The sequence below is a fragment of the Saccoglossus kowalevskii genome, chromosome 9, assembly GCF_978046115.1.
Source record: "Saccoglossus kowalevskii chromosome 9, keSacKowa6.1, whole genome shotgun sequence".
NCBI lineage: Eukaryota > Metazoa > Hemichordata > Enteropneusta > Harrimaniidae > Saccoglossus > Saccoglossus kowalevskii.
The window spans coordinates 21131898-21146112 of NC_140649.1; the positions used below are offsets into that span (position 1 = coordinate 21131898).

At 35.1% G+C, this 14215-nt stretch overlaps 1 protein-coding gene and 1 non-coding gene across 2 annotated transcripts; both read right to left on the minus strand.

The window, feature by feature from the left end:
- Positions 1-678: 678 nt before the first annotated feature.
- TRNAK-UUU (transfer RNA lysine (anticodon UUU)) lies at positions 679-751 on the minus strand. The gene has a single exon. It is a non-coding gene; the product is annotated as a tRNA-Lys (tRNA).
- A 6193-nt stretch (positions 752-6944) lies between these two features.
- On the minus strand, positions 6945-13821 carry LOC100373936 (cytochrome c oxidase assembly factor 7B-like). The gene is made up of 3 exons (XM_006822621.3): positions 13716-13821; positions 10452-10592; positions 6945-7958 (listed from the first exon to the last, which is right to left on the minus strand). Exons 1-3 carry the CDS (start codon positions 13816-13818, stop codon positions 7519-7521), a joined length of 684 nt encoding a protein of 227 aa, XP_006822684.2. The 5' UTR covers positions 13819-13821; the 3' UTR covers positions 6945-7518.
- Positions 13822-14215: the final 394 nt, after the last annotated feature.

Here is a 14215-nt window from a genome sequence, read left to right on the forward strand (position 1 = left end):
GACCCCAAACTGTAGTTACCAACATCCACACATGGAATATCAATATCTGGTAATATTTTTATCACTTTAGTCATTGTCATTTTGGCTGTTATTGGTTCGCGAATCACGCTGGTAATGTCTACGTCATACGTTAGATACAAATCTCCGGGGATCGTGATTGGTGATGGGGATATTGACAGTGTGTTGATTTGTACAGCGTCACCTGAAATAGAATTATTTACGTTGAATAACTCATGAGAAAGTTATTAACAGCTAGTAGACAATTACTTTTACTATTTACTATTTACAACGGAATCTACAGAAAAGCTTGATGGAACACACTCGCATATCGTTATGAATACCATAATTTCTGTTCACAATTACGCTTACTCAAACCATAGACCCTCCAGTGGTATTTTCTTTGATGTTAGGTGATTTTGAATCCTGTAACGTTTATTTGCTCCCTGATTACTAGTACATGTAGTTCATTTGCGTTACGTTCTGTCGAGCTGAGGTCAATTTAGATCACATCGCGAGCCGCGATTATGCACTCTGTGCTCAAACAACTGTGATAACAGAGTTGCTCAGTATTCTATCTTTTGTTCTCAATTGTTTCAGTAAAATTGTGTTCACTACATTGAATTGGTTGTTTTGAAGACACCGATTCCATTGTCAACTGTAAACCACCATTAAAAATTACGCCCGCTAAGGGGGTCGAACCCTTGACCTTAGGATTAAAAGTCCCACGCTCTACCGACTGAGCTAACCGGGCTGCTCAGTACATGACGTTTCTGTTCTTATTTCTCTTTGAATCTGACAATTTTAAATAACAATTTTATTGCTGGTTTCATATAACTGAACGTGTATAGTTTGTGAAATATATAATACATGTTTTATAGAGAAATAATGAATGAACTGCCTTAGATTTTTAGTGTGTATTTATGTTATTTAGAACACGTGTACTGTACGGCACCAAATTGCCTAGGTAGACGCACAGTGGAGGGACTGTGGTAGACGTCACGGCACCTCCTCTGCCCTCCGCTACCAATCACAAATTTGCTGAATGCCCTGGATATCCTGATGTGTACATTTACGTTTTGATTGGACAATCAAATTATCATGAGACATAATTTTGTGCATAAATTCCAAACATGCCTAAAACTCACAGTTAATTTTGGATTGAATCTAAGTTATTCTAATGATGAACTTGCATGGAAATTTATAATACTAGTATGTTAATGTCTTCTTCTAATTTGATGTCATGTCTGTAAATCTTGACGGCCACTATGGGGCTAATTTAAAGGGCGGCGGTCGTCGTGCCACGCATGCGTGAGATATGGGACTCATATGAACAAAGGTGGCAACTTTGACTGTTGCGCAGACCACTAGTATAAGCTGAGACGTTACTAAGATTTAACTATGTAATTTTTTTAGTGATTTGAGGAGTCTGCTGTGGTAATTAGTGTACGCTGTCCCTTGGATATAACACGTACTCGTGATTTCCATTAAAAGAGCATGGATGGTGGGAAAATCAATGTTGTTCAAACCAAAAGTCGCTCATGCGCAGCGCGACGACCGCCGCCCTTTAAGTTTGTCTTGACATGACAATATATATTGGGCTGCATGCTCACTTTACTTTTTTGGAAGTGATAAAAGAATCATTCTCTGATCACTGCGGGATTCGCATAATGCTTGAAATCATACATGAAACAGGACAAACAAAGACCATAGCGTCGTAGTGGCGTCAAAATACCGCGTGGGATTCGACAAACGCGAAAGTATTGGGGGAGGGGGGTATTTCGGAGTAAAGAGATCTCAGAACCATATTCAATTTATATCTGAAAGATGGGTATTTCGACATTGAACTATAAAATTGAGAAATTTCTTTTATGCATTACGCGAGATTAAGAATGGCAACCACTTGGTGAGTTGTCTACTATGGTCGAGATTATGGATCGAAATTAATAAACATATTGTACATTGTTCAAATACGATATTGTAGTTGTGAACTGCTTTTGAGATCAATGTGCATTTATGTTTAAAGGACAGTGGTCATCGCGCCGCGTTCTGTTCGATACAGGACTCGTAGCGACGAACACTTGCTGCGCCACGACCACCGCCCTTTAACCTTTGAAAGAAACAAGAACGTTACCAGATATCCATGTTACAACACAATCCATCACGTGCTGAGTAAACTACATTCGTGTACTTGAGGTATTTGTAAAACTTACCTCCACATGTCCCCCAAGAAAATGCATCAGATCTAGCTAAAAGTAACAAAACGATAGAAACTGGCAGAATAGTTGTCATCATGAACTCGATCGTGTCCTGCTGGCTTGTTGTAAACTGCGTATTAGATAATGTGAGAATGCTCTATATGCTACATATTTTAGTATTAATATATATACAAATGCTTATCTCTCTACGTCCACATCGTGGGTGGACAATCAAATTGTATTTTCCGTCATGTGTGGGGAAGAATTGCTGGTGGTAACGATGCGAATCATAACACTTGTCAAGGTCACGACTTGAAATTTAAGGACAAACGATATTTGAAGTGTGATCAACTGATAATGAAGTTCCCATCTCAACAACTTTAATTTGTACGCAATTGGTAGCACACACAAAATACTCTAGTCCATGAAGCATTGATGAGTACGGTGGAAAATCAATCCTCGTGGGTCAAGTCAATGCAAGAAATTACTGTTAAAAAAGAAGTGGGTAACTTTTGGAATGGGAATGAAAATAACATTCAAGAAATTTGTAAACGTGTAGAGACTGACTATGATTCAAATTGGGAGAAAAGTATAAATACAGATGGGACAGGGGAACAGAATAGACTAAGAACATATAAATTATTCAAAACAGAATTTAAAATGTATATAAATGATGATGATGATGATGGAATAAGAAAAAGATTATGCAAACTAAGAATAAGTGACCATCCCTTAATAATTGAGAAAGGCAGGCATATAAGGCCAACGGTTAAAGTTGAACACAGGATCTGTACAAGTTGCAACACAAATTCAATTGAGGATGAATTCCATTATGTTATGAAATGCCCACAACATATTACAATTAGGAGAAAATTGTTTGATTAGAAAATAAAACTGTTAATTTCCATTTGATGGATGAAAAGTCAAAATTTAAATACATTATGGGCAACACTTCTTTATTAATACAGCTTTGCATTTTTATAAAAGAAAGTATGGTAATGTGATACAGTAATTATCAATTTCCCGATTTTCCCAAGCCATTTTGTTAAACAGTTTATTAACTGTGTTTTTTTTTGTATAATTTTTGTTTGTTTTCTTGTTTTGTTTATGTATTTTTTTATTTAGTTACAGATTTGACTATGTTCTACTCAAAGTGAATAATGTCAATAAAGTTAATATTAAGTTCTTATTATTATATTACTTTATAAACATAGTCCATTCCAGGATTTGGTTATATGTTATCTCGAAACGATTTAATACTTGATACGAGATACTTTTTTGAGGAAAAAAGTGGATGTTGTGATGTCATTTTCAATGAAAGATTCGTATATTTCAGCATTTGTTTATTTCAAAACATCGCTAAACCTTCTAAACATCTGAGGTCGTACAAATACATTCGTTCTTGGGTTGCAGCTACTCGTGATAAATGAGAAATAAGACAAACTAATTTGTAATTGCCAATGTAAATATTCTCGGCCAATGAATAATTAAGTTACCCCGACAATAGCGAGAACGTGCAATTCAGAAATATAAACAAACCATCAGTTGGTGCGTCATTGCCTACAAGGTCATACAGCTGTTTCCTTTCCCCAATCCCATCATGATATCTAAAGTAAATGCAAGATGTACATCAGGTCTTGCACAAATAAATGCACGCGTGGAAAATGGACAGCTGTATCCAGAAGCAATAGGATACGAGCGAAGTGCGTTCCATACATCATATTGTATTGTACTCTGAACATTTACATAACTTTATTGGCGTATTTGACCTATTCGGAATTTGAGTATCTAGGGAGTAATGCTGGTAAAATAGAGGATTCTGCCATGTTTCGAATTATGTGGCGCGCAGTAATTCGGAACAGAACCAAATCGTGAATCAGAGTGTCCAAAAACTATTGAACAAAAATTAAAAACAATTAAAATCGAACACAAAATAAAAAAACACAGAAAAAACAAAGAAAGCAAACCCACCACAATAACTCTAATGGTTGTCAATAAAATGTGTGTCCTTTCTAATGTCACTCATCTATCAAATGATGCAACCACTGGAGCTTAATTTTGAATTGCAAATAACAAATGGGAGTATACTAACCATGTGCTCACCGATCTAAATTTCCAAGTAGGAGCTACCCGATAACTGATTAATACATTTCAAGAAATATTCCACAGGACCCTCTCTTTCCTTTATTTTTCCTATAAGATTACTATTGGACTCCTTTACCATTCCTATAAGATTACCATTGGACTCCTTCAGTATTCCTATAAGAATACCATTGGATTCCTTTACCATTCCTATAAGATTACCATTGGACTCCTTCAGTATTCCCTATAAGAATACCATTGGACTCCTTTAGTATTCCTATAAGAATACCATTGGATTCTTTAGTATTCCTATAAGATTACTATTGGACTCCTTTACCATTCTTATAAGATTACTATTGGATTCCTTTAGTATTCCTATAAATATACCATTGGATTCTTTTAGTGTTCCTATAAGAATACCATTGGATTCCTTTAGTATTCCTAGAAGATTACTATTGGATTCTTTAGTATTCCTATAAGATTACAATTGGACTCCTTTACCATTCTTATAAGATTACTATTGGATTCCTTTAGTATTCCTATAAGAATACCATTGGATTCCTTTAGTGTTCCTATAAGAATACCATTGGACTCCTTTAGTATTCCTATAAGAATACCATTGGATTCCTTTAGTATTCATATAAGATTACTGTTGGATCCCTTAAGTATTCCTATAAGAATACTATTGGATTCCTTTAGTATTCCTATAAAAATACCATTGGATTAATTTAGTATTTCTATAAGAATACCATTGGACTCTTACAGTATTCCTATAAGATTACTATTGACTCCTTTAGTATTCCTATAATAATACCATTGGACTCCTTTAGTATTCCTATAAAAATAGTATTGGATTCCTTTAGTATTCCTATAAGAATACCATTGGATTCTTTTAGTATTCCTATAAGAATACCATTGGACTCTTTTAGTATTCCTAAAAGAATGCCATTGGACTCCTTTAGTATTCCTATAAGAATACCATTGAACTCCTTTAGTATTCCTATAAGAATACTATTGGACTCCTTTAGTATTCCTATAAGAATACCATTGGACTCCTTTAGTATTCCTAAAAGAATACCATTGGATTCGTTAGTATCCCTATAAAAATATCATAGGACTCCTCTAGTATTCCTATAAAAATACCACTGGACTCCTTTAGTATTCCTATAAGAATACCATTGGATTCCTTTAGTATTCCTATAAGATTACTATTGACTCTTTTAGTATTCCTATAAGAATACCATTGGACTCCTTTAGTATTCCTATAGGAATACCATTGGATTCCTTTAGTATTCCTATAGGAATACCATTGGATTCCTTTAGTATCTTTATAAGAATACCATTGGACTCTTATAGTATTCCTATAAGATTACCATTGGATTCCTTTACCATTCCTATAAGATTACCATTGGACTCCTTCAGTATTCCCTATAAGAATACCATTGGACTCCTTTAGTATTCCTATAAGAATACCATTGGATTCTTTAGTATTCCTATAAGATTACTATTGGACTCCTTTACCATTCTTATAAGATTACTATTGGATTCCTTTAGTATTCCTATAAGAATACCATTGGATTCTTTTAGTGTTCCTTTAAGAATACCATTGGATTCCTTTAGCGTTCCTATAAGAATACCATTGGACTCCTTTAATATTCCTATAAGAATACTATTGGACTCCTATTGGTGTAAAATGCTTTTCGAGGTTAATGAAAATACCAAGAGTACCAGTAATCAGGCCAGTAATCAGACTGTCTATCATGGAGGTATAATAACAGATTAGTAATGACGAGTTTTGTATTACTGTGAAATACTTTATTTTCGCTGGAATTAATTTTCGCTGAAAAGGTTTTTTGGGCGTTTTGCTTGGAATTTATTTTCACTAATTTTTCATGAGTTTAATGTGAAATATAGGAAAAAAAGTATATTCACTGGATTTTATTTTCACGGAATCATCCCTTCAGCGAAAATAAAGTATTCTACAGTATGTTTCTATGAAATCAAAATTTATTCATTTGCTTGCTTTAATAATAATTTTATTTTCATTGACAAATTATTCAATAATGTTGCTGAATATTGGTAGGATAGAAATTGTATGGTAGTTATCAACATTGTCAGTGGTGCCTTGTCCACTTGACTCGGTGAAGTGGTGGCTAAAGTTAACTGATTTGAAGAGTCAAAGCTTACATTGTTTCATAGCCATAGAAAATTGTTTTACGTTCGAGACCGGATGAAAAGTTGTTTGAAGTGTATTCAACCAACAATCAAATTTGGTGGTGGAATTGTCGTGAGTAAGGGTTGTTTTTAGGCTACCTACTCAGAAATGATATCTAGTGTACAGCAACTATGAATCAATGGAAATATTAAGATAACCAAAAATTGTCATTCCAGCTCAGCAGCCAATCAGCGACGGCCTTACAGTTAGATAACAATTTCGGTTTCAAATACTCAGGAAAGTGTTCAATGTTCTTTGTGTAATTAGGTGTTTGTATTTAAAAGACGACGAATTCGGCCAAAATTTGTTGTCGGTTGGCTTAATATTACCCCAATGTATCGTATTTCTGTGAAAGATTGGTATTTTCGTCCTGATTTGTAGGAATCTGAAAAATGCGTTTCGCAACTTGTCTCCTATTTAGTTTTATGTCGCATTCAAGATGGCGGCCCCCATATAGTAAACATCACATTTATTTTATTATCATTTGTGTGCCAGCTGACTGTGTTCACACACGCACACACTCGGCACTATTTAAAATTGAACGACATTTCAGTTGATGTTTATTTACATTAAAGACGCTGATGTGCTAACAAGCTCAATTTACTTCATTTGTGTCAAACAATCTGAACAAACTTTATATATATATATGATTATTACATTCATAATTACTTTAGATGTCTGTTTTTGTGTTTGTTATATTCATGAAAATATTAAATCTGAATACGAAATTTGGATACATGAGGCTGGAGTCCAAACCTGAATCTAAGGCTGAATCCTGAAATAGAGGCTGGTCCCCAAACCTGAATGCAAGGCTGAATCCTGAACCAGAGGTTGGAACCCAAACCTGAATACAAGGCTGAATCCTGAACCAAAGATTGGAATCCAAACCTGAATCCAAGGCTGAATCCTGAACCAGAGTCTGGAACCCACCCAAACCTGAATCCAAGGCTGAATCCTGAACCAGAGATTGGAACCCAAACCTGAATCCAAGGCTGAAACATGAATCTGAGTCCAAAATCTAACACACTATACACTAAATTCCATCGCCTTCTGCTGCTCTTTGATTTGTTTATGCATCTCTTTAGCAATTTCCTTGTATTTTGCTGCAAGTTCTGGATTTTTCGGAACACCATCACCAACTGTATACATACGAGTAGCATTAACACAGCCGAACAGTAGACCAAGATCACAAGACTTAACAGAATAATCCAAAGCCTTCTTCATATCTTTGGGTACAGTTTTTGATCCTCTTAGATATAATCCACTCAACATAAAACAGCTTTGGACATAGTCCTTATTACATGCTGATTTGAAACATTCAATAGCTTTTTCAAGTTCAGGTTCCTTCCCTCCATTTTTCTTCCCAGCACTGTACAAAAGTCCCATGTTGTGGCAAGCGCCACTATGTCCAGCATCGCAACCTTTCTTGAAACACCTGTAAGCTTCATCTTTGTCAACTTCAGTACCTACATGTAAAAAATTATATTGGTGGAAAGTATTCCTTTCGTACCACCCATCCCTAACCCTAACCACACTCTCCAGCACTCCCCATTTAATTGTACATGCCCCTCCTAAGGACATCTATAGTTATCTAGAGGGGCATATACGAATGAATTGGGTAACGGGGAGTGAGCGTTAGAGTTAGGGTTAGGGATGGGGATGGGGGCGTACAAAAGAAACTACCCTGGGGGGGCGGAGCTACGTCACAGACGTTCCACGTTGCTAAGACGCGCACCACTGTACCATGCATTTCTATGGGCTCTGTGCGCGCTGCTGTGGAACGCCGGTCGAGCCGGTGAAAATTCGAGAAAACAATACAAACTCAACTTTGAAGTAATCCCGAACAATCAAATTTATATATGTTACACACGTAGGGCTAATCTTGTTGCACTGTTCAGAGGAGTCTCAACAATCACCCCAAAGTACCGTTTTCTGCGAGTTTTGGGCCTTTGTTTTCACCGCCGCGGGTTGCCAGGCGGTGAAAATGCCTGGATGTCCGCCCCCGAGGATTGCCTTCATATTGAGCATGAAATCCATTTCATCACTGAGTGTGATCTCCATACAGAAAATAGACAAGAATTATATAGTCTATTCTCCAATCCAAATTTCAATCAAAGAAAGCTTAAACTCCCGTGTGCTGAGAGTATTGAAAACACATTAAAAATTAATTCAAAATTATTTGTACCTGAGATATTGATGGAAAAGCTGAAAACTAATTATGTAAATCAGGTAACTAATATGAACAGAATAAAAAAATTATGAATTATTATGCTAATTAGAGAATTAATATGAACAAATTTTAACCCAAAATTAATCAGGCCTGTCTATTGTCCTAGAGCATTTATGTACCAAATTTTATTCAAATGTGATGATCAGTAATTGAGATATCAGTGTTAATTAATTATGTTAATCAGGTGATTAATAAGCATAAATATTTACCAAAAAACTAATTGGGTCTTTGCATAGTTCTCTTTAAAAGTTTCATTAAAATCCAATTTGTGGTTCTTTATATATCAGTGGAACATTATGCAAATTAGGTAATTAATATTCAATTAAAACTAATCAGGTCTATGAACAGACACACAGACACACACACAGACAGACACACTAACTGCAAAGACTCCCTTTTTGTGCTTCGCACACGGGAGTCAAAAATTACAACAACAAAGATAAATTTATACACATTTTAAACACAACTAACAAACAATGTCTACTCGGGTTATTAAATTACATACAGAAATCCTACAAAATAAGAAAAGAAAAGGTGATAATTAATTAATGTATTGTGCTATATTTTCAGTGTGATTTAGTTGTTGTTTATTTGAAATCTATTATTGTATTGTATGTGTAGTTTAATTGTAGTTTATTTCAAAAAGCTTTAATACAGCAATTACCAAAACTGAAATGTCAGATTTCATTAAGGATGTACTGTAATAATTATATAAAGCATTATTCTATTCTATGCTATATGAAATGTTTTGTTGACATTTATGTTTAGCAGAAATGTATAAGATGACCTATATGAGGTACAATAGTAGATACATGTATATAATGGTAACATGACGCTTTCAGCTTGCATACCAAGTGTGTGAAGTGTAGGTGGTTTATGTGCTGTATACTGACCAAAATGGCCCATACTTAAAGGAGAACCTTCCAAGCCCAGGGAAGCACCAAAGAATCATGGGACACTATTGTTTATGTTATTTACAAAGTTAAATCTATCTTTTGTTATCCATTGTAATTTTTAATATAAAAAGTAAATTTGTTGTGAGATTAGGCTTAACTGCACGTGCCCCTTTAAAGTATACAGGTATTTTAAATCATCACCATAGAGTTTTTTTAAACGGGAGCCAAGGGTATAAGTAGGGAAAGATAGCAGCCGAATGTATGATAATCCAACACAAGCTGGTAACATCATGGCGAAGTGTTCTGGGAAATGTGACAATTATATAGGAGCATGAATATATGTGATAAATTGGATATTTGATGTACATATATGGTTGTTTTGGGCTGAAACAATGACACATGAAAAATGGTGATTGATATATGCAAAATGCCTGTCAACCACAGTTTGGGTAAACTAGATGCTAATCCCCTAGATGTTTATTCAATCTACAAAGCTTGTTGGTTACAAAATGTATAATAATGTAAAATGACTAATTTTCACTGGGTTTAAATTTCGATGATTTACCTTTTCAGGCATATTCAGTGAGTTTTAAATTCACGGTTTTACATATTCACTGGGTTTTAATTTAGCGCATTTTCCAGTCAGCGAATAAGCAAAATTAAAACCCAGTGAATAATTAACCCTTCTACCTTGCCTTTTACAGTATTTTACTTAGTGTGTCTAATGATTAGTGACATTCACCACAACAATGTGTCAAATAGACAGACTAGTTTAGGCCAAATATCACATATGTCAATTCGTTTATGTTTTCAGCCCTCATTATGCAGTTTACCTTTTCCTGCCAAGCATGCTTTTCCTAATTTATAGCAGGCTTCTGGGTTATCCTGCTCATTACATGCTGTCTTATAGACCTCTACGCCTTTTTCATATTCTTTTCTGATATTTGTATAAAAATCACCAAGCAGCACACATCCTAAAACAAGAACAAAATATTTCTATGAGTTATTGAATCAATTATAGAAGCTGCCTTATTATGTTGTAAAAGACAGTATGTATGTGTTTACATCAGTAATATCGTATACCATCCATGTAATAATAATAATAATTTCATTTATTACACCATAATGAAAGTTGACAAATCATTTTAGGCTGTTATGCAATAAATTTTAAAAACAGTAACAACAAGTCATTGTCAATGACACGTCCCCGTTCCGTTCATATTTGAGTGACATATACATTCAAAGCAGATCATGACCGAAATGCACCTGCATATGTACATTGTGCTAAATCTGAACAAAATCCAATCATGCATGACTGAGATCCGGTTCTGGAATTGTGAAAATACGCGATTTTGATGCATTTTCGGCCTTAAAATGGCCATCATTCCACTATTGTTAAGCAGATCATGAAACAAATGCACATATCTATTTGTGACATGATGTACCATGTGTGTGTGAAGTTTGAACTTGATCAATCCAGACATGTCTTGGATACGGATCCAGAACTGAATTCTTTAACAAAATGGCCGCCAGTCGGCCATTTCGAACTTGATCCAAAAAAAAAAAAGACGTGCATCAAGGTCCTATTATGTTTAATGTATGTACCAAATTTGAACAAAATCCATCCATGCATAACTGAGATACGGGTCCGGAATGGTGAAAATGTGCGATTTCAATGCATTTTCGGCCTTAAAGCGGCCCCCATTTGGCTATTGTTAATGAGATCATGAAACAAATGCACATACATATTTGTGACATGATGTACCTTGTGTGTGTGAAGTTTGAACTTGATCAATCCAGACATGTCTCGGATACGGATCCAGAACTGAATTCTTTAAAACAAAATGGCTGCCAGTCGGCCATTTCGAACTTGATCCGAAAAAAAAAATGACGTGCATCAAGGTCCTATTATGTTTAAATGTATGTACCAAATTTGAATGAAATCCGTCCATGCATAACTGAGATCCGGGTCCGGAATGGTGAAAATGTGCGATTTCAATGCATTTTCGGCCTTAAAGCGGCCGCCATTTGGCTATCGTTAATGAGATCATGAAACAAATGCACATACATATTTGTGACACGATGTACCTTGTGTGTGTGAAGTTTGAACTCGATCAATCCAAGCATGTCTCAGATACGGATCCAGAACTGAATTTTTTAAAACAAAATGGCCGCCAGTCGGCCATTTCGAACCCGATCCCCCCCAAAAAAATGACGTGCAGCAAGGTCCTATTATGTTTAATGTATGTACCAAATTTGAACAAAATCCGTCCATGCATAACTGAGATCCGGGTCCGGAATGGTGAAAATGTGCGATTTTGATGCATTTTCGGCCTTAAAATGGCCGCTTTTCGACTATCGTTAATCGGATCATGAAAAAAATGCATGTGCATATGTCCCATATAATGTGTGATGTATGAGTGAAGTTTGAACTTAATTGGTCCATGCATGTTCGAGATACAAGTGATCACGGACGCACGGACGGACGGACGCACACAGGGCAAAACATAAGTCCCCGTTTTCGGACTGCGTTTGAACGGGGACTAAAAATAAAAGTTAAAGAAAATTAAGATAAATGCAGTTCAAAATGCCAAATTAGCCTGAGATAGTGTGGTGATATACAATTATGTATGATAAGTCTATGTGTCATGTTTCTTGAAACAAAGTTTTAAGAATTTAGTCACATGCTTGATTAATTTATGTTCTTTTGTGTTAATAATACATGTAGTTTTGAATTTGTTTATATTGTTTTCTCTTTCAGTATAATGTATGTAAAATGTTTGAATTGATTTGGTTCTGGAATGGTGGAAATGGTTTTAATGCATTTTTGGCTTAAAATTATACATCATTTTGGTCATCTTGAATTGGACAACAAAACAAATGCATGTGCATATATTTATTTACATTACAAGAAAATGGCTACCAGTCAGCCATTTTGAATGCACCATGCACCAAACAACTATGATGTTCAATGTATGTACCTAAAGCTCAAACAAAATAGTCTATGCACAACCGAGATCCAATTGAGGTTCTCTGTGTGAATAAAGAAGAATTACAAAACGTATCAAAGAATACTGTTACATGAGCAAACAAATGTTTACCAAATCATTCATCATATGTCTGGTTGCACTGAGTGAGTAACATAACATTCGGGATATATAGGCCAGTAATGAAGATAATTCAAGAGAAAACGGTGGAATAAAAGCATGATTAGTGATTTATCATTTATTTAAATTCATTTACTCGGACATGTCATTACATTTCTGAAATTTCTACTTGCCAAGCACAGAAGGTTATATTAGTTTCAACTTTACATTTAGTTTTGTTCTTATTTTTGTTTGAAGTATTTCTCTACTACTTTTGTGCCTAAGATGAACTTAACATTGATTTTTCATTAGGGTTATTATTATAAGATTATGATTACGATTATTATTATTATTATTATTACTTATAGGAGTTACACACCTGGGGGATCACTTGTATTATATGGGTATGCAAGGCAACAACTCTTGGTGAAAATTACAGCCCTGGACACCAAATTTCTCAAAAAAACCACGCTTTGAAACACATTTTCAAGGAACCCCCACCTCTTAAAGTGGTTCAAAAATTGTTTGTATCAGCATGAATCATGGTAAAATAGACCTATCACAGGTTTGATTCCTGAAAATTAAAAAAAAAAGACCCCCTTGACCCTTGAAAATGAAAATCAGAAGTGAGCGAAAGAATGCAGATACCGTAACGCAAAACGAGACCGACCACGGGCGCTTGCAACAGGATTTATGGTTAAGGGAGATAGGCTTGGGTAGGGTTATACTAGTATACTCCTAGAAATAAAGTCCCTATTTCTTGTAGTATATAACCCTACCCAAGCCTATCTCCCTTAAAGGGGAACCGCTCAATCCCATGGATTGCATCAAAGAATCATGGGACACTATTGTTTATGTTGTTTGCAATGTTCATCTATCTTTTGTTATCCATTGTTATTTTAATCCAGAAAGTAAATTTGTTGTAAAATTAATCTTAACTGGAAGGTGCCCCTTTAACCATAAATCCTGTTGCAAGCCCCCGTGAGACTGACCCTGGCTTTATACACTCACCGTCACTGTTTTTTTCATGATGACAGGAAAACATATACTCAGTGTGTAGATTCTCCATATATTCTTTCACCTGCTCTTCGTCTTTAAAATCTACCGCGAACATGTTTGCTACTAAACTTTAAAAGTTAAATTCTGAACACCAAAATAACGATATACAATTACAACGTGCAGAACGTGAAATGAACTTTAACCTTTAACCTTTCAAGTTTGACTAAAGTTACGAATAAAACAAGTCGATAACGGGGAAAATTATAATTTAGTCATTAATAAAATTTATATTTAATATTAATATGTTTATTTCAAGAAGTCAATTTTTAAAATGATTCCTTCCCCGTCTTCAAATGATTTGACCCGAGACTCGACCTAATAATAATCAGGTCAATAAAAAATGGCGGACATTTATTTATGTTTAAATTTTGTTTACTTGCGTCACAGCCCAGTCCATGATAGAGCGACTGACGGTGGTGACTGCTTGTGCATTTGTAACTGATTGTTTATTA